This window comes from Periplaneta americana, chromosome 8 (genome assembly GCF_040183065.1).
Source record: "Periplaneta americana isolate PAMFEO1 chromosome 8, P.americana_PAMFEO1_priV1, whole genome shotgun sequence".
NCBI lineage: Eukaryota > Metazoa > Arthropoda > Insecta > Blattodea > Blattidae > Periplaneta > Periplaneta americana.
The window spans coordinates 156100706-156121861 of record NC_091124.1 but is presented as its reverse complement, the minus strand read 5'-3'; the positions used below and the strand labels follow the sequence as shown (position 1 = coordinate 156121861).

The following is a 21156-nucleotide window of genomic DNA, read 5'->3' as shown; positions in this document are numbered from 1 at the left end:
CGAACTGCATTGTTTATTCTAAACATTATATACATGTACCAGATACAAAACGGATGCCTTCCTCAGAGTTGCATCCCAGAATCCATGGAACACGATAAAAATCTCCAGACTGCACCAAGTTAAGTGGAGAATCCGTGACGAAAGGCTCAGGGTTCGAAGCGCTTTGTATTTCAACCACTGGCTTGAATGCTCCTTTGATCTGTGAATTAAATATAATGATAGGCTTACATATAATTATGTGATAATAACGGCGTTACTTAGGTTTTAAAATATTGCACTTCCGTTATGCCAAAGAAGACATAAAATATAAGATTTGAAAAGAAAACTTTTCAACTCTCTTACAAATTACATGGCATACAATTACAAAGTTTTAATTGTACTCAAAATTTTGTAAAATATTATTCTTACTTAGAACCTTCAAAATGTGTCAAATTTATTAATTTTTAAATTTTTCTAATCTTATTGTACGTATTTATTAACTATATAAATTTGAACACATATAAGAATAAATGGAATCTTACGGAGACGGTAGAGAAGAACAATTATAATATATGAGTAGTAAAAGTGATATTGAAAATTTATTACACACTTCTAACACTTTCATCATTTTGGGCCATATTCATAGACATTCTTAGCGCGGGCTTCCGGTGGATGATCAGCGAAATAATGTTTTTCGTATTCATCAACAAGTGTTAGCGATATGATATGATATACGAATCCTGTACAAGTAATCACTCGATAGCCGGGGCTAGTTTAGCACATTCGTAGCGCGGTTTAGCGAAATGTCTATGCATTGTACCCTTAATATTTAGTAAATTTGTTATATAAACAAATTTCCTGTGTTAATTTGAAACTATTAACTGAGGTAATATTGCCACAGCAATTATCACAGGAAAGTTATTTGTATAACAAATGTACCAAATATTATACAAATTGTTGCTACACATCTTTACATAAAGATCAAAACTGGAGACTGTAAGTTCTTGAAGTGAATTTTAATGGAATAATTTACGATTTAACGTACAGTGTGTTGTAGTCAGATATTAAATATAATAGTATAATAATAAAGTAATAGGAACTGCATTGAGATGCGTGTATGTGCAATAATAAAATTTCGTGATTTTTATCCGTTCTTTTTTAGTGTCTTTATTAAGATCTTAATTTTGTCATTATAAATTACAGACGTACGAAGAATTACTTTGAATCAAACATATTCGCGTCTACTTGGGGAATTTATAGGCTAATCAACATGTTAATAATTTTACACGGCAGGGAAGTTACACGTAAAAAATTAATCTCCTCACGATGTATGAAATGCTTTCTTTATGTCATAAATAAAGAAACTCAGAACTTGTATTATGTACATTAAATACACCAAGTTTACATTGTTACTCGAGTTCCAAACTACCGCCATGCATTACGTATACTAATTCATTCGAGCTTTCCATAATATTGTTTTCATTTCTTCCAACCTTTGAAACGATAAGGCGACACCTGAAAGTGTTTCCGCGTCTTACTTAGCTACTACAGAGAGATCGGAGTTCAGAAAATATAACTGGGTATACAGGCATCTCCGGCTTTGTAATGTAACTAAAATAAGTTTCTTACGGATTTTATAACGTAAATAAAATAATAGAAGCAAATCTAAATATTGTAACGAACGTAATGCCAAATATAAACGCTTTATATTGCATACACGTAGATATACTACTATATTGTCCCGCGCCGTGGCGTCGTGGTCTAAAACATCCTTCCTAGGACTCACGTTACGGAATGCGGGCTAGTTCGAGTCCTTATGGGGGAAGAAATTTTCTCATGAAATTTTGGACAGTATATGGGACCGATGCCCACCCAGCATCGTGATGAAGTTGCGCTAATGTAGGTAGCGAAATCAGGTTACGAAAACCAGCTATAACGGCTGAGGGGATCATCGTGCTAACCACACGATATCTCCATTCTGGTTGGATGATCGTCCACCTCTCCTTCGGTGTGTGAACGTGAGTAGTGAAGCAAGTGGAACGCTTGAAATACTTGAGTTTAGTAAGAAGTAGTAACATAAGCTGCTGCCAAGAGACCAAAAGAAGGGTAGCAATGGCAAATAAAGCTTTTAATAGGAAAAGAATTGACAGTCCTCTGCGGACCTCTGCACTAAGGAAGAGCCTAGTGAATTGCTTTGTGTGGAGTGGAAAATGGACGTTACCACAAAGTGAAGAGAAACGACTAGAAGCATTTGAAATGTGGATACAGACAAGAATGGAGCGCTTGAAATGGACAGACAGAATAAGATTTGCTAGAAAAAAAGTGGATAAAGGTAGAATGGTGAAATCGATCAGGAAGAGGAAAAAATTGGCTTGGTCACTGACTAAGAAGAAATTGTCTAATGAAGGAATAATTGGAAGGAATGGTGAACGGGGAAAACGTTTGGGGCGTAAGAACGTATCAGATAATAGACAACTTTAAGATAAATGGATCGTATGCGGAGACTAAGAGGAAGGCGGAAAAGAGGGAAGATTGAAGAATACTGAATTTGCCGTGAAAGACCTATCCTTGGGCAGAAAATTATGAATGAATAGAAATTACTGAATTCCTATTAAAATTTACGGAATTATGTAGAAGTGAAGAACCTCATTAGATATTGCAAATTAAGCTTTCAGGAATAACGCCCTGTAAAGTTAATTTGAATAATTTCGAGGGAAAAATTGTTCCGGGGCCGGGTATCGAACCCGGGACCTTTGGTTAAACGTACCAACGCTCTCCCACTGAGCTACCCGGGAACTCTACCCGACACCGATCCAATTTTTCCTTCTATATCCACAGACGTAGAGTTCCCGGGTAGTGGGAGAGCGTTGGTACGTTTAACCAAAGGTCCCGGGTTCGATACCCGGCCCCGGAACATTTTTTCCCTCGAAATTATTCAAATTAACTTTACAGGGAGTTATTCCTGAAAGCTTAATTTGCATAATACACGTCACTGTATGTAAAAGAAAACCACAATTTAAAGTCACACAGAGTTAGTGTGCACTCAAATGTTGGTTGCTTGACTGTTGTCAGCCCACTTTGAGGTCTATGGATATAGAAGGAAAAATTGGATCGGTGTCGGGTAGAGTTCCCGGGTAGCTCAGTGGGAGAGCGTTGGTACATTTAACCAAAGGTCCCGGGTTCGATACCCGGTCCCGGAACAATTTTTCCCTCGAAATTATTCTCATTAGATATTATCAGAAGTCGTACCGGAGTCTATTTTTGGCTGTTTTTCAGGGATACGAAAATTTACGACAAGCAAACAGACGTAAGGAGTAGCACTGTGGCTTTATCGGGCCACGGAGGTGTTTGTGACTATAGAAAGAGTGGAAATTTTCCTTAACAATAAATGATAGTAATCGTGAATATTTACTTTGATGGGGGTTATAAAGCATTGTAAAATACTGTGGAAGAGTAAAATGCGATTTATGCCATGTGAACGTTACATAATGGAACCACTACATCATCGTCAAATTTGATGTAGGCTAATTTACATAGTACTTAATTTTGGACCTCTGTGACAACTCTCTCCATGTCATTTGCGAAAAACTCACTTTTCATCACTAGAAAGTTCAGGATTACCGAGGTGTAACAGATCCGACTGACAACATGAACTTAGCACATCCAACTCAAATTTTGACCTGTACCACCTAATATTCGGCTGTCCTAAATATTTAGAGCTACCTTAACAGATATATTTGATATGACGAATAATTTAAGTGTATAATTCGAAAACTGTTTTAGCTCTTTGATGGAGCATCAAACATGAAGTAGGAGCATTCAGTCATTACAAAGTTCTAGGCGTCAATTAGAGAATATTGTACAAATTTTAAATATTTCATAAAATCCACAAATATCATAAACGAGTTTGACTATTATCTTCATTAGTAACACTAATGTGATATGAAGATGTAAACCCAAGATTGATGAGTGAATCCAATAACACCAGTGCTCAAAAAGTATATAATGGTGTGGTGTGAAATACTAGACGATATGACTGTGTGACCACATTTTTTACGGAAATGTGAACCAATACATGTTTGGCGAATATTGTTGTACAGCATTATACTGATTTCCTATATCAGCGATTCTCAACCTGTGGTTCGCGGAACCCTTCGAGTTATTCGAAAGGGGTTCGAGGGAACAAAGTATATTTTCAAATTGTATTTCACGTGATTAAACTTAACTTTATTATTTGCTATGATTTTTCTCAGATTATTGCAATAATATTTTGATTGCGTCAGACGTTTAATATGAATGAGATCGCCTGAGGGACTTCTCTTGGCTTGCATGTCTTACCTACCTCTGTGTTGTTTTTAGTCTTTTAAAATCTCCAAAATCAGTTTTCAGAGTCTAAATTTAACAGTGTTCGCCGTACAGGATAGGATTGAAGCAACGATAAATAAATTGAACTTGTGGTCTTGCTGAATCGACAATTGAAAATTCTATTTATTCCCACTCTAAGTGACTTTATAGCTACAAATAATGGTAAAATCTTGCCCAATATCGTTGTAAATATAAATAATATTTTAATTAACTAAAGTTAGATTAGGTAACGGTGGCTAGGGGTAGGTTAAGGACGACCCTTTGCACGTCAGCCATACTGAGGGCTATTGTGCACTCCGAATTTTATGGGACGAATGGGGATGAGGTGTACCAACCCACCGACCGCATGTGATTCCTTACCCGCTCATCCAATGAGATTCTCTACTCTCCCACCCTAAGTTCATACAGTCAAGGTAACCAAGCAGCACAAGGTCCATGCCAACGGTCCTTCCAAGGTTGCAAGGTGTTGAAGCGCCCTTGGAAGTGCTCTATTGAATGAATTCTGGCAGAGGTATTGCGAAAGACTGAGAACTGAGGAACAGTTGCGGAGAGGACGCCCCCTCCCGTAAGCGGACAGAGACATGCGTTTTGACCTGAATATGTCTATGGCGCAATGCACACAGAGAAGACGTGTCTCTGACATCGGGAGGAGGCATGATGCCTTTTCGAGTCTCTCCCATGTAAACAAATGTATCAATGCACACAGAGAGGACGGGGTGGGGGCGCGCCACTCCGAAGCCTACGCTGCGTCTCTTTCCAGTCACGAGCGACTTTTCAAAGCGACACGTGACGTCTGACTTCATAACAAAATGCGTGACGATTTTGAATTTGATATTCAATTTTGTGAAAAGGTTGAAAAGTATTCATCATTATATGGCTTTAATCACTCAGATTATTGTAATAAAAGTGTATTAGCCTATTTATTTATTAGTATTTATTATTAGTTTCTTTGCACACAAAGCTTGAACTAGTGTTCTTTTAGCAGAAACATCACAAAATGCAAGTGTTTAATCCATAAAATATCCATGGGAGCGCACTCTTTCAAGTATTTGGTTTCTCTTGCATTTGTTTTGTCATTGTGTTGCTTTTGGAAGAGCGAGATTTCAAAAAGTTTTTCAAGTATTGTAGATGTGGTGCCAAATAATACTTTTTAACTGGTTTAACTCCAGAACCTGAGGGCTGAGCTCTTTTCTTATTACACTTGGAGTACCGCCCTCTAATATTTTTCCAGCGCTCCTTGCAGTCACTTACTGAACAAAAACGAAATCCACTTATGTATCGACAAATTAATAATTTAAATAATATTTTGCCAGAATGACACATCAAATTTTAAAATTTGTTATTTGCCGTGCACAGTTGTAAAATAATAGAGGATGACCATGCAGTCTCCCACGACGACAATGATGAACATGATCCGTTGCCCCAATCTCTTCTTCCAACAACATTTCTTTCTCCTCGTATCGTTCCTCTTAGAAAGGCGTCTCCACCAGTAGCCAGTGATAAGTATAGGAAGAACAGAACACGAAGTTTGAGTGATGTAAATGATACTGCCTGTAACTACTTTGAAGAAAAAGAAGAAAGAGTTTGTTGAACAAGAACGTTATCGGACATGACCCAGATGTGGCATTCTTACAAAGCGTTTTACCAGACGTGAAAGCCATGAATTTTTCATCAAAAACTGAAATTTAAAATGGAAATCCTGCAATTAGTACAACAAATTCTTGAGCAAAATGTTTCTAACTACTCCATGGACAACGGTTCTCTTAGCAGGGAAGTGATCGCTCCATCAAGGTGTGACGTCATAAGTTTGGAATCAGTCAACGCAACTCCAACATATCCCACTTTGTCAACATCGTCTGCAAACAGCATTGCTTCAGGTGAGTCATCAAACGAGGCATTGATTTCTATGAGGGAGAATATGACAGAAAATAGTTTCAACTTAAGTGAATTTTTAAGTTATAAACAGTAAAAAAAAATCTCGATTAAGAGGTGCGAAAGTTTACTCATCAGAATACTTTATTTCTTCCTAGGAGTTCAGAGATGCTGCAAAAAATATGGTATGAAACTTATAATTTGTTGAAGGTGATACATTCTGAAATATGCAGCTTTCTTTTGTCAAAAGAATGGAATAAGTAAAAATAAATGTTAGGCTGATAGTAACATAAATATGTCAATTTTTATAGTAGCCTAATATAATGTTTTGTTTAAAAATTTACACCTCTAACCAAAAAATTCTAGAAAATAGAAATTTCATCCATAATCTCTCTTAAATGGGTTTCTTGTATTATGTAATATAATAATAAAATATGTGGAAATTAAGGGTTTTGTTTAGTCTACCTCAGTGTTACCAAAATCCTCTCCTCTGGACAAATAGGCTGTCTCCAATTTATAGCTTCATTAATTTGTGTAATATGGTATAGAATCATTGATGGGATATTCTATAAAAAGTCTGGAAACGGTCCGGATATATGTTCAATTCCTTCATCACATCGAATATGACATACTTCTTCGCTTTTTCAACCACAAAGGATGAACCCAAAATCTTCTCTGTGTTTGAACTATTAGAGAGTTGTACGACAGTCAAGGCATCCTCATCTTCTGAAGAAGACATTACGAGAGCTGTGCGACGCGCAAATGTCGCAAGGACTTTTGACTCTTCAGTATGCTTTGCTCACGTCATGTTCGCGTCATGTTTCCGCCCGACGTCCAAGCCATGTCCTGTCCACGCCTTCTCTGTGTGCATTGCGCCTAAGGAATGAGATGAAGATCACTGATATGAAATCTAAATTCTTTTTCTACACGGAAGGGGAAGGAAAATGGACCGTGGCAATGAAAATTCCAACCCGGCATTTGCCTAAGTAACCGTGGAAAATCACGAAAAAAACCACAGTCGGGTTCGTCGGTCCGGGAATCGAACCACGGACCTCCCGAATATGAGTCCCATGCGGAACACATGAGCCACCTCGTTCGGTTAATTAACGTTAACGTTACCGTTAAGCAAATATTTTTCTCCCCGCAGTTGAAAAAACAATAGGGTGCAACCTATTGTTGCTAATAAAACATATTTTTATATGAAAGAAATGAAGTTTTAAAATTATTTTCTGATTCGGGCTTTAGAATCATGTTTCCTACAACGACAGTGTTACAATCTTGGTTGCATGCACGACCGTATAGGCCTAGCCTTATTTTTTCCGAAATGCAATACAACACATAAATGTCATTTGCGTCAATATGCTTTTGCCCAGTGTACATTCCCTGCTTTGGTCCTCATAAATAACAAATATAGAAGTAAATGCTGAACTGTATTTGTGATTTAAAGAGGCTGTACAATTAAATCAGACTTCTCAAAACTGACAGCTGCAAGGTAATATCATCCATACCAGTAACAAACAATCTTATGGTAAGCCTAAAAAACTAATCTCATTTTTTCTTACAGAAACATGATAAAACATAAAATACAATGTATTTTCAAATTACATTCAAAAGCTGAAATTAAAATTTAATATTGCTACCAATTGAGGATATTTATTTTAATCTATATATTTATATATTTAATGAATATTACATGTTATGGAACTAAATAACATAAAAAAAAACATTTCAGGGATCTATGAAAATGAAGTATAAAATTCAATATGTCCATGACATCCAGAAGGACGGGAAAGACGGGAAACACTGGCTTATATGATTTTCCACCATTGAATAAGAGGATGAGAATGTAGTTTCAGCTAGATGGGGTCACAGCACATTATGCTATGACAGTTCGTGAGAAATTAAGTAGCATGCTCGGTCCGCACTAGTTTGGTCTAGGTGGACCTCAGTCATGGCCTCCACGGTCACTAGACGTAACAGCTCTAGATATTTTTCTATGAGGTTATGTGAAACAGTATGTTTTTTTCTTTTAGAAAGAGCCTGCATCTGTAGATTAAACAAAACAAAACATCACCCAGGTTGTCAAACACATTTCACAAGAGAAACCTTTAAGATTTACAAAGGAATACTGTATCAGGATCGAATGAAACAATCTTCAAGTAAATGGAATGCACATCGAACATTTGCGGTAGTACACTGTGCACTTGCAATGAGAACTGTAATCTTGTCCTTCGAACCTAATCATATTCATCTAGGAGTTAATGTTGCGCTGTATTGTATATAAAGTTAGAGTGTGATTAACAAGTCATTTGTTCCAAAGAAAATAGGTTGTATGCCTCCATTTATTCACTTCAAAATAATATTATTTTCTCTAGTGCGTGATCCTATAGTGCGAGCTGAAAACAATTCCTTTCTTCTTCTTCTTCTTTTTCTTCTTCTTCTTCTTTTTCTTCTTCTTCTTCTTTTTCTTCTTCTTCTTCTTTTTCTTCTTCTTTTTCCTTTTCTTCTTCTTTTTCTTCTTTTCCTTCTTCAAATGTAAATTTTTATTCGGCATACACTTGAAAAGCAATTTTGTTTCATCTACATTAAATATATTTTTTTTGTTCATAACTCTCAGTGAGCTCAGACAAACCCTAAAAACACTCGTTAGCTTCTTCTATAATAACTGAAGCACATTCATCACAAGTGTTTTGGAAGAAATGTCATATCTTTCTTTACACTCGGTAAACCAAACTGAATTTGCTTTAAACTGTTCATTGTTTAATTTTCAAGCAAATTCTTTGGCTTTGACACGAATTAGTGGACCACTTATTGATATGTTGCACTCAGGTGATTGTTTGAACCACTTATACACACTCATAAATGTCAGGAAATTCTCCGCCTCTTATACGTTTCCTCTTTCCTTCCTCACACCTCTTTCCATTTCTTTTAGAACTTCTACTTTTTTTTTGTCTCCCTCTAATGTTAAGCTGGTGTACGAGCTACAATTTAACAATGCGAACAACGAGTCGTATACCGACGAATCACAACTGGCAACTGTGTCCTATGCAATGGCGGGCGCTTTCTGTCCCTAGCATAATCTTATTTATATTTTCTTTCTTTCATTCGTGTTACGCGTTCCAATGCACGCAGAATCGGGAACTGCTGTTGTCTGTTGTCCCAATCGGTAATGTGTGCTGACTTCCTTATCGCAGTGAACTGCAGTGAAATGCAGCGAACCTTGCACATGCGCAGAGAGCTTACATTCGCTTGTTGCGTGACGTAATCTATGGTTTCCCATTATAAACAGTGTGAACTACAAGCCAAAGCAGCGAATTGAAATGACTCATTCGCATTGGCGTTTTATAAAATCTGCAACCAATCAGGAGTGAGTGACTGTTTGTATAGATGGGTTGCAATCTACAAACAACGCGGACGTCACGACATCTCTGAGAAGCAGACGTGTACTATTTGTGAGTGTGTGTCTATTTTGCAAGTCGTGATCACATAATGTAGGGAAGACTATTTTATTCTTATGCTAATTATTAAACTTTCCTGTAAAACTGAAACGTATTGTTTATAACATTTATTATTAGCTTATTTATATGTACTATATGGCTTGAATGCACCGGAATGCTATTCGAATTTAAAAATTTGATTACTGGTGCCGACATGGAGGGATTGAACTCCAAAGTAACTGGCAGCAGTGTTTCCAACTGGACGGAAATTCCGTCAGTTCCGTTAAAACTGACGGAATTTCAATGTAGCGGAAGGAAAAAGAATGGATTTAACTGGTGACGGATTTTCTGGCGGAAATTACGATTTACATCGGCTTTTGACTTTTTTAACTGTTGTCATTTTTAATGTTTAATTTTTGAGGGAACGTAGACCAACCCAGCACGTAAACTGCAGAACAAGAGCCAGATGGTGTGAATGAATTATTATTATTATTTTAATCAAGATGGTAAGAAAGTTGCGTTACTATTTTCTTTCATTTTTATATAGACATATTATTTGGGTCTATTTTTTTTTTTTTTTTAATTTTAACGGATCCTGACGGATTTCCAGGTGTTAGACTGACATGGTTACGATTTATGTGTTGGGAACACTGATTGACAGATTCTGCAGCATGAACTTCATACCACTCCATTAGTGAGTAGATCAACGAAATTTTAACAACTTTTTAAAAGTAAATTTCCCGTATTGTAATAGCACACTCTCATTTTCAGCCACGAGCCGCCACTGATCCTATGGATCCTTTAGCCACTAACTTCAGTACTGTTAAGAAGATATTCACAAATTGTTTGTTTTTACAAATCAGTGGCTAATTTTAGAGGAGATTGAAGGCCGTATACCTCCACAAATAGAGGTAGGCATTCCTACTGTCTTCCTCCTACGAGTTTAGCGCTGGGACCTAAGGTATTCTTGCCATTGGTGAAGGGGGTTGCAGGTAGATTCTTTTGTTGCTACAACCAAGCCGAGCCGAGCGGAGTGGGAAGTATTAATCGTCCTAAAATATGCAGTCTTCAGTTTGTAGTAGTGTGTGAATATGTCACATACATATTATTTACCTAGGCCTATATGGTTTTTTCATTAATATATTAAATATATTGTTGCAATTTTTGCTCAAACATCTCCCTGAAGTCAGCTATGTTAATATTATATGAATGACTCATATTAAATATTTCACCGTTACAAGTCATTTTTAAGGAAACATTCTGTAAAAAAAAGTTTTTGGTTTTATTCTCTTGGAATTTTAGAATATGTTTGATTGGTATCGTGAAAAACAGATTCCTATAATGTCATGCTAAAATCATTTGTTGGTGATATCTTAAAATACAAATCAAGTAGTTTTACTTCTCAAGTGAGTTCAGCAATAGTCTATAGTATATTTAAATTGATTACCGGCACTTCACAAATTTAATTCAATTCTACTAATCACTAAATTTTATAGTGTCATTCTTCTTTTCATTTATATTATTGTAGTTGTATTATGATTTTTCTTTTTATTTATTTTATTGTATTTGTATTTCTGGTGATGTGATGGCCTTAACTTCAACAGAATAAATAGATAGGTAGATAGATAGATAGATAGATAGATAGATAGATAGATAGATAGATAGATAGATAGATAGATAGATAGATGGATGGATGGATGGATGGATGGATGGATGGATGGATGGATGGATGGATGGATGGATGGATGGATGGATGGATGGATGGATGGATGGATGGATGGATGGATGGATGGATGGATGGATGGATGGATGGATGGATGGATGGATGGATGGGTGGATGGATGGGTGGATGGGTGGGTGGGTGGGTGGGTGGGTGGGTGGGTAGACAGACAGACAGACAGACAGATAGATAGATAAAATTTTCTACAATACTTTCCTTCTCTGAACACGTAAGTAGGAGTGGTTGTATCTCTATCTCGCCAAAAATACGTTAGAAAACTAATAGGCATAATGCTCTCGTAAATTGGGTGAATGTTTTCAGTGTGATTGTACTTCCTTCCAGACTGCCGCTGTCACTGTTCCCTCCCACTCCTGTACCGCGCTAGACTAGTCGGAACCGCATTCCTCTCATCACTAAAGTCCTCAGAGGATGACAGTACACTATTAAGGAGAGGGCTAATGCTGCATTTCACAAAACAACAGCTTTATTTTCCCTAGAGCTGTCTCCGGATAACTGTAAACCAGTTGGAACTACATTATTCTGTGTGCTTTCTGTCCATCACTAGAAATTCTTGGAATTGCTTATTACAGTAATACAGTATATTTTCAGACAATGAAATTCTGAAATGTTTGTACGTATTTGTCTTTTGAATTAATGAAATTTTGCCTTCGAATTATCCAAGTAAATGGTTAGAAAATTCGAATTACGTATGCATTTTTAACATTGGTTTCAATAGGAAGTTAAAGGATAATAAATTTATTTTCGAATTACAAAGAGTCCACTGTAGCACATTTGGGTGAAAATAGGCTGAAAATAGCAGTCGCTAATGTACTACAAGAATATTACAAATTATTCTAGGGTCATTGCATGATTTTCATAGTATTTCATTCATTACATTTCTCTTATATATTAGCTATGTATTCAAAATTCGTAATTGTTACGTATTTCTGTAGCCAGTCAGTCTAGGTTTAGATATGGACTATGACGCACCTGTTTCTTGATGAGCAAGTTGGCATCCACATCCCGCAGGCAGTTGATGAGAACCGACGAGTCGTCCACTGGACAGTCCACTAATTCAGCTTGTTGCTTCGCTTTGGCCAGAGGGTCGGCCACTGGGATCACGTTGGCTTTATAAGCAGATCCACTCTCACTCATGGCAGCGTGGAACAAACCTTAATAGTGACTAAAGTTATATTAATATGATCAAGGCCAGAGTCACAAAAATCGTGTATTATTTCATTAAAAATACAAGTACATCAAATACACTATTTTCCCTCGGAAAGAAGTGTAATAATATACCGAAGTCTTGTAAGCACAACTTCCAATAGCAGCAAATTTCAGCCATAGATGTAGCTCACACTGTATATATCGCGTTTGCCTACTGTTGCAGAATTTCGCTCGGGCGAGGGTTTGATTTCCGCTTGGCATAAGTACCTAGTTGGGATTTTTCAGAGGTTTTTCTCACTGTACGGTGAATTTCGGGTATCCTCTTCCTCATCTAGGCAAATATTACTTGTCATGAATTTAAGAGGTGGATTCCAAACTGGCGTAAGTCAAATTGACAAGTTGTGAGAAAAAATACAAAAAAACTGGTAAAAAATTGACGCCCCTAGTGCCTGCATATTTTATTTAATTAGGCAGTTGAATTTGTTTTGACACTTCTCTGAAGTCACTCTGCTTGTTATATAGATTTAAAGAACTTGTGTTTTTCAAACGAATCTATGCTAAGTTGAGCCTTAGAAGAGTCTGAAAATGAACTTAAACAGGTATATATGTGTTTGCAATGGATGACTTAAAACGTGAATGAAAGAGCTTGAAAATTTGGACTAGGAGCAAATTTTATAGCGTGAATAATTTTGCTTTCACATTTCCACATAAGGCACAGTTTCTTAACACTGAACTCGGAGGAGGTGATAGCTACTAGTAATATTTTCCCCTGCCATAATGACTCTCCCGATATTTAAGTTTTGAAAAAAAAAAATACAATGATCGAAAGTGAGAAATGCACATCCCTTGTAATTTGCCTGCCAGCCCCTCTTCTTTCCGGTCTATTGTGATTCTTATTCATAAAATACCTACACACAGCATTCATTCTTTTCCGTCCGACTTTAGTGATCAATAAGGATGTTTTAGCACAAACAGCAACAACTAGACCATTAAGATTTTGAACAGAATACTCGACTGCAATATGTGCTTGTGGTTTCTCGTGTCTAGATCTTTTGTTTTGGTTTCAACAGGACACACAAACTTAATCAAGTATGAGTGTTAGCCTGTTCAGACACTGTTGTGTAACTGCAGACTTCTTTCAAATAGTTATTTATGATACAAGTTCGTAAAGGTTCTCTTTTTGACACGAAAGCCAAAAAGATAAATTTGTGAATGTGTATCATGCAATGTTTTTTTTCTATGGTAGCACAGACTTAAATAAATATATCAAGTTCGAGAGGTTATGAGATCACGATTTCATGGCAGTCCAAACTCAGATCCATTAAGAATAAATACCCATGGAATAACAGTTTGTTTTAATCATGATCACGATTTCATGGCCGTCTAAACCGGACATATAATCAACAAAGGCGTTAGGAAAAGTTGATTGCTAAAATAATCTTGGTGCATTGAGTACTACAGATGTAACTTCAGAATATGAGTAAAATGGAAATGAAGACCTCGGGGGTAAATATTGATAACCCTCCAAACTGAGATTGACAGTTTTTTTATTGTTAATAGCCTATAAGCCATATTATCTTTGATTTGGTTAAATAATTATGTAAATATGTTAACAAATATTAGATTATGCTGCTTGAAAAATATGGCAGTCCTCTGGTGTTTTAGTAAAATTTAAAATGTATGCAATTTCCTGGTTGAGTGTTAGAGAAGGCCGTATGGCCTTAACTCAGGTTAATTATTTAATGTGGGTTATCATTATTTACCCCCGAAGTCTTCAAATACAAATGTTAAATTTGTTGCTTATAAGTCATGAAAGATCAAGGTAATACATTAATTTCTTATTGAATGAAGTTTGTACATTGAACATTGCGTTTTCTTTGGCAGTGCGCAAAAAGAGTAACAGTGCGTAAAGTGATTACTTACTTTTTTATGTACTAGTGTTTTAAAGATACAATTTAAGCACTGATAACAGTGGGTAAAATGCAACTTTCCGTATTGTTGTAGAAGAAATATTTACGCCACCGTTTGTTAAATTATGCTTACTGGCATTAAATCCATGTGATTCTTGCATTTGAAAGCAACTGTTTCTCGCACTATACTTAAGGAGATTTGTACACCAATGAAACTCATTTCTTATTCTCTTATGTCCTCTTGGAGATTATGAAACAGCACCACTGTATATATTAATTTCACTCATTTTCTATGAATATCATGCGCTTTTCAGTAAAATGTGCAAATGGCATTACTTTTGTGTACAGTCTATACTGCGTGTAGCGCATGCATTCCGACCTAAGTCAGTTTGGAAGTAATTGAATTACTTCGGAGAATTTGGAATACATTTTTTCCCATTGCATGTAATGAATGATTTATAGCAATATACTTACGTCCCTTTGGTACAAGGTGAAACAATAATTTTGAAGCTATATTCAGTTAAAAACTAAAAAAAAAAAAAAAAAAAAAAAGACTTAGGACATTTTGGAATCCAGCTCTTCAATTACATCGACGTTAAATAATGTAATAATTGATACAGCATCGTTAAATAATCGAATAAATGAACTTTCACTTTCATCCGATTATACTGAAGTTACGTATTTTGTCTAAGTTTTCTGTCTAAGAGCAGCCTTGTTAGACTTCAGTTCACGTCTAGGAAATCGCGAGCACCGTAATGTTACCGCGGATTCCTGGTCTGACGTAGGAGAGGAGAGCGTCCAGCGAGAAAGAGAGAAGGGTTGTACATAACGTAAATATCACTACAGACTACGTACCAGTGGCGTAGCGACAATGTAAGCTAAAAAGCTCAGCTTCCCCAATTAATAATAATTTCATAATAAACCTGCAGTCTATGGACAAAATTATGTATTAATTTTAATAGACTTTATATTTACGCGTTAAATATTGTGATGCGGCAGCTCAGGATGATTTGTGATGCAGCAGTAAACAAGAAGCCTGTACACACCAGCTTCCAAGCAGAATGGTTTCTTACACTCATTCTTCTGTGTAACCCACCCCGCAGATTTTCCATCCCTTTCTAACTAAACTATCCTGGTCGCAAGGCTATCAAGAAGCTAGCTTTGGTATTGAAAATAAGTAGTTTCCGAGTTATCCCTTTTCGTCAGTTGTGTTCAGTTGAAGTTTTAGTGTGCATTGTGGCTGATATAATAAATAATGAATGAAATAACAGTTCCTGACACCAATTTACTTGAATTTTTAGGACAATTCTATTATCAAGACTGACTTACGAACAGAAGTTAGATTAGATTAGATTAGATTTATTTATTTAACCTGGTAGAGATAAGGCCGTCAGGCCTTCTCTGCCCCTCTACCAGGGGATTACAACTATAACATGAACAATAAGATTACAATTAATATTAAATTTACAATTACAATTACAATAAAAATTAAATAAGAATACCTGATTAATAAAAGCTAGACATTTTATCATAGAAGTTAAGAACAAAGAATATTTTTGTATTTACTAAATTACAAATTAAACCTACAATAACAAAATTCTATAGTGATGAAATTACCGGATATTGAGATATTTTGTGGTAGATTAAAAGAACTATTTACAAGAAACCATGTCTGAACGAGTCTCAATTACTGACCAAGTGCCTAGTAAGTTTGCGTTGGAATTGAATTTTATTTCGACAGTCCCTGATGCTAGCAGGTAGCGAGTTCCAGAGTCTTGGCAGGGCTATTGTGAAAGAGGATGAGTATGAAGAGGTGCGATGGGATGGTATTGTTAGTATTGTTAGAAGTGTGATCTAAAAAACAAATGACTGACTCCCTTGCTGTCAATGAAGAACACAACCAAAAGACAGACGCATCCTTACGTACTGTATCTATTGACCGTTAATATTGTGATTTCTCTAAGTATGACAGGGAGTGAGCTAGTGTTATACTATACGTGTCTATTTGATGTGTAAACCGTGAAATCATATTTTACTACATACCATTTGAGGTCATGCCTTATTGGTGTTACTTACGAGGTTCCAACCAATCTTCGACTGCTGACTTGACACTGACTACTATTTATTTTAAGACTGTATTTTTTGTAATACGTTTTCTCATATTGCATGAAAGACAACTTGAATTAGCTTCCCCTGCTCAAAATTTCATGCTACGCCACTGCTACGTACAAATAACCGCATAATGCCTGGACTAAAAAACATTTGATATTTATATTTCCATGTAACTGGTAATATTATGTTCTTGAAGAAGAAACAACAAAACAACAAGAAGGTAGCCTATCCGCGGACTAACAAAAACGTAAACAGTTTTTAATCTTCATGGAATAGTTAGGGGTACAGAAATAAATCATATTAACTTCCCTTCCGAACAATTAAAAGTTATACAGTATATGATAAACTTGATGTTCACATAAACGGACCTTGCTATAGTCATTACACAACTTCCATTAAATTAAGGGGAGTTTCTTCTTATAGCATGTAAAATAATGGTAAAATTAGCCTATCTTCAAGTAGTCGTAGATATAATACTATTTATCAGAGCTCTTTCATTTTTCAGTGATGTGTGTATACATATTACTCTTCAAAATACAAAAAGAGTGGTTACTCTAGAGTAAATATTTCCCTTTAAAATAATGTTTGAATTTAATTATAATTTTGTTCCATTTTTGAATCTTGCGTACACCACTTTTAACACTTGAATATAATTAATTGATGAACTAGTGGACTTACTCGTGTTAAATATGTAATATTCGTCCGGCTTACAGCTGTTTCAGTGCATCACGCACCATCATCAGAGCCTCAGAGGCTCTGATGATGGTGCGTGATGCACTGAAACAGCTGTAAGCCGGACGAATATTAGATGTTTAACACGAGTAAGTCCACTAGTTCATCAATTAATTATAATTTTGTTATAAATTCATTACATCCCATATTGCCCTTCTTTCGTGAATACATGCTGTTAGAATTTCAACATCCATTGTGGGAAACATCACTCACAAAAACAGCTACAAATATCACGCCACACAGGCATTGGTGCTAGATTTAACAAATTTATTTGATCGGCGGAGACGGGTTCAACACAGATAGCAGGCAGACCGGACGAATGAATGATCGTAAACAAAAGCGAAACTACTAATGGGGCGGCTGGTAATTCGATAACTTTTATACATCTTACTAATTGATTAGGAGCTCATTTTAGATTTGCACTTGATAAACTATGATGAACAAAGAATGTAGGCCTACATGAGGATGAATGTTGCTGCTGCTGCTGCTAATAATAATAATAATAATAATAATAATAATAATAATAATAATAATAGCGTTTTATCTACTGGGTCATTCCATGAATGTTGTTCGTTAGTGACGGAAATAAATTATATTAGTAATGATAATATCATGTTTAACATGTTTAAAATATCAACTTAGTGTGTATGTGTTGTAGCAGCTCAATTTCAAATTCACGAACGTAAACTGTTTTGATGTGTAACATTAATTACTTTTAGCTTGACTTGAAATTTGTTCATAGTTTTTGTTATACTCGTATATTCAAAAATATCTTCTCCTCGAGTTCTATCCTTAGTGAAATGACATCTACAAGATTTCAATTAACATTGAAATCTGAATCGACACTCCTTATGAATGCCGTATCTTTGCGGTCGGTACTTTCGTCAAGAGCTAGTGAACAACAAGCAAAAGGTTTCATTCTTGCTATCAGTTGTCCCTCCAAGTTATCTCCCATTTCTGATAAGCGCTCTGCAATAATATTAGAGACAAACTTATAGATTTAAAATCATTAACGTGTTCCGGACTTAACTTTTTTGCAACAGCTATGAGACAATCTTTCACAAATTTTCCGTCAGTGAATAGCTTTGAAGCCGTTGCAATAATTTCACAAATTTTGTAGCTAGCACGAACCAAGCTTGTTCTACTAACACCCGATGATGATGATGATGATGATGATGTTGATGATGATAATTAAGATGGTGATGATGATGATCATGATGATAAAGGAGGTTTTCTGAATACAATCTTGATTTTAATTCCTCTACAGCCTTTTCACGAGCGGAACCGGATAACTTTTCTGGTCCATAAGCTTCAATAAGTCCTGTATTAAAATGTCTTTTTAATATTATGGTGGCTTAGGTATTCAAGTTCCTTTCTGCATATTAAGCAATGTGCCTTTCTGTCCTTTAAGATAAAGAAATATTTATCTATCCAGTTACTATTGGATCGTCGTTCCATATCCATACCAGCCGCCAGAGTTGATAAACAAACTACGTACAGAACACTGCTACAGCGAGCTCAGGTTGACCCTGCTGACTGTCGTTTCAGCTCAGCTATGGTAGGAAACAGTATTAATCGTTTCACAGTTTTAGAGCGCTGCTCGACATCCCTGGACTTTAGTGCATACATTTTATCTTTCCATGCTTGCGGAGGTAGAGCGGAATCGGCAATGCACAACGCAGCTGCCCACATCCGAATATAGAAAGATAAAATATATGCACTGTGTAATACCATAGGCATTTCCTTGAAGACAAAGATGGCAACATATAGCACTGTCATCTTTACATTTACTAAGTGCTTACTGTTTCTTGAGGTGGTAACCTTCACTTACCGCCATTGTAAAGCCCTTCGGCGCTTTTAGTGGCGTAATTATTTTTAGGATAATTATTGTATAAATGGGTATAATTGTACAACTTATAAAAACAACCAACGCCATTACTCCATACCCATCTTAGATTTACTAATGTAACATACGAGTACCTCTACTTAGTGGTGAGAACATATGATAATTGATAGACTGGGCACCAGCGCTCTGTCCTTGCAGCGTCACCTTGTTGGGGTCCCCTCCAAGCTCTGCTATATTGTCGCGAACCCACCTCAGTGCAGCTACCTGGTCCTTGAGGCCAAAATTTCCTGGAGCTTCATCATCGCCTGTGCTAATGAAGCCTGAGACAAAATAATATAATAAACAATTGTAGGTCTAATTATATAATATATTATAACAAGCCATCAGCATGCAATAAATAAAATATGCACGAGTTGTTATTGTTATTACGAACACAGGTTGTATTGGGCAGAGACTGAGCGTATTTTATGCATCATCTTATATGAACTGCAGTTTTTATAGCCTTTGAAAACCAGTGAAGCCAATGTTTCTTCTTGTACAATTCAAGTTTCTTCAAACTTTCAGTATGTTTCTAGTTCTTTACAACTTTCAACTTATACGTCATTCTTTATATTTTACTGTGAACAGAAGGAATCTAATAATGTGTGTATCACAGAGTGTGGAAAATCTTTAATGGCAGCTACGTCACAATAGGTTATAAATCCATAAGATGAAAGCAAGAAAATTTGTCTTTTGCCTTTACATACATACATACATACATACATACATACATACATAAGTGTTCTGCTCAAGGACAGGTCTTTCAGTGCAAACCCAGCATTTCCAATATTTCCTATTTTCTGCCTTCCTCTTAGTGTCCGCATATGATCCATGACTTTATATCTTGAATTAATTGCAACATCACAGTGAATTCAGTAGCATTTATCAACGCATGACATATCTCTTGTCCACAGCGGTGAGAGGAAAAGATATAAACAAACACTGTATGCTGCAAGCACTGCAAAAGTTCTACTCTACATGCCGCGGTACTCAGATCTTACAATATAGGGTGAAGCATGCGTCTATATTTCAGTAACAGCGTTGCGAAATATCCATTGCTTAAAGTGATTTCTTAGTAATTAAATATTAAAATACTCTTAAACAGTAAGCGTAACAGAAACATTATGCAAAATAAATTGTTAGAGCTGAGAATTCTAATGTAAAGACATTTACAAAATGTGTATTTCTGAAAATGTATAAATAATCAATCAATCAATCAATGTTCCCATCATTCCAGAGTGGAACATAGGGCTCTTAGAGAACTCCTCCATCTGTTTTTGGCGAGTTCCTTGATTTCTGAAGATGTTTAAAGGATAATGTGATAAAAAATTGTGTAAAATAATTCGTCATGCACCGATCTCCGCTGCGTCCCTCTAGCGTCATCTAGGTGAGGAAAGGGAACAAGAGGGCCGAAGTTTAAGGGGGGGTGGATGGATGATTATGGTGAAAAGGCAAGACTATTTTAAACATTAAAAACAAGAAAATATTCAATGCTTTCCCTGGTTCTTCGAGTAAGGGAAACATTGTTGCGATATAAATTTGTTATTTTGAAACTCGTCTTAGGCGTCGATGTGGAGAGAGTTACAAAAGTAGGATTTTTTTGCGAAAGGAAGACAGTAGTAACGGGAGTGCCTGAGTAGAAAAGCGTTTGGCTTACCCTGAGGGTACGATGTGGGGCAGGAGAACAAGAGACAGATTGAAACTATGTTCGGGGTTAGTTCTTGCATAATTGAGGTACCGAGCGATCCTAGCTTCGATAGCGAGAACAAACTACAGGGCGCCAAGGGATCAGCAAAGCCTAGTTTCGCGACCTTTGACGCGAAGACGAGGAAACGAGTTTGCCACATTTTCTCCTCAGTTTCTGCCTTAACAAACTGCGTGGTACTTAACCGAAACTAGTCTTAACGAATTGCTAATCCTGTGGTTCTCTTCTGAGAAGAAGGGTTTAATTTCAAGTTCGTTGTTTGATTAAAGAAA

General features: G+C 36.3%; 1 protein-coding gene across 2 annotated transcripts in view; it reads right to left on the bottom strand.

The window, feature by feature from the left end:
- Nucleotides 1-21156, bottom strand: part of LOC138705177 (juvenile hormone esterase-like) — a 67642-nt gene that overhangs the window by 27506 nt on the left and 18980 nt on the right. The window contains exons 4-6 of one of the 2 annotated variants that reach the window (XM_069833882.1): nucleotides 19275-19460; nucleotides 12364-12545; nucleotides 40-199 (exon numbers count right to left, since the gene is read on the bottom strand). In XM_069833882.1, the coding sequence (XP_069689983.1) occupies nucleotides 40-199; nucleotides 12364-12545; nucleotides 19275-19460 (528 nt within the window). The remainder of the gene's footprint in view (nucleotides 1-39; nucleotides 200-12363; nucleotides 12546-19274; nucleotides 19461-21156) is intronic. The other variant, XM_069833883.1, reaches the window with a different exon arrangement.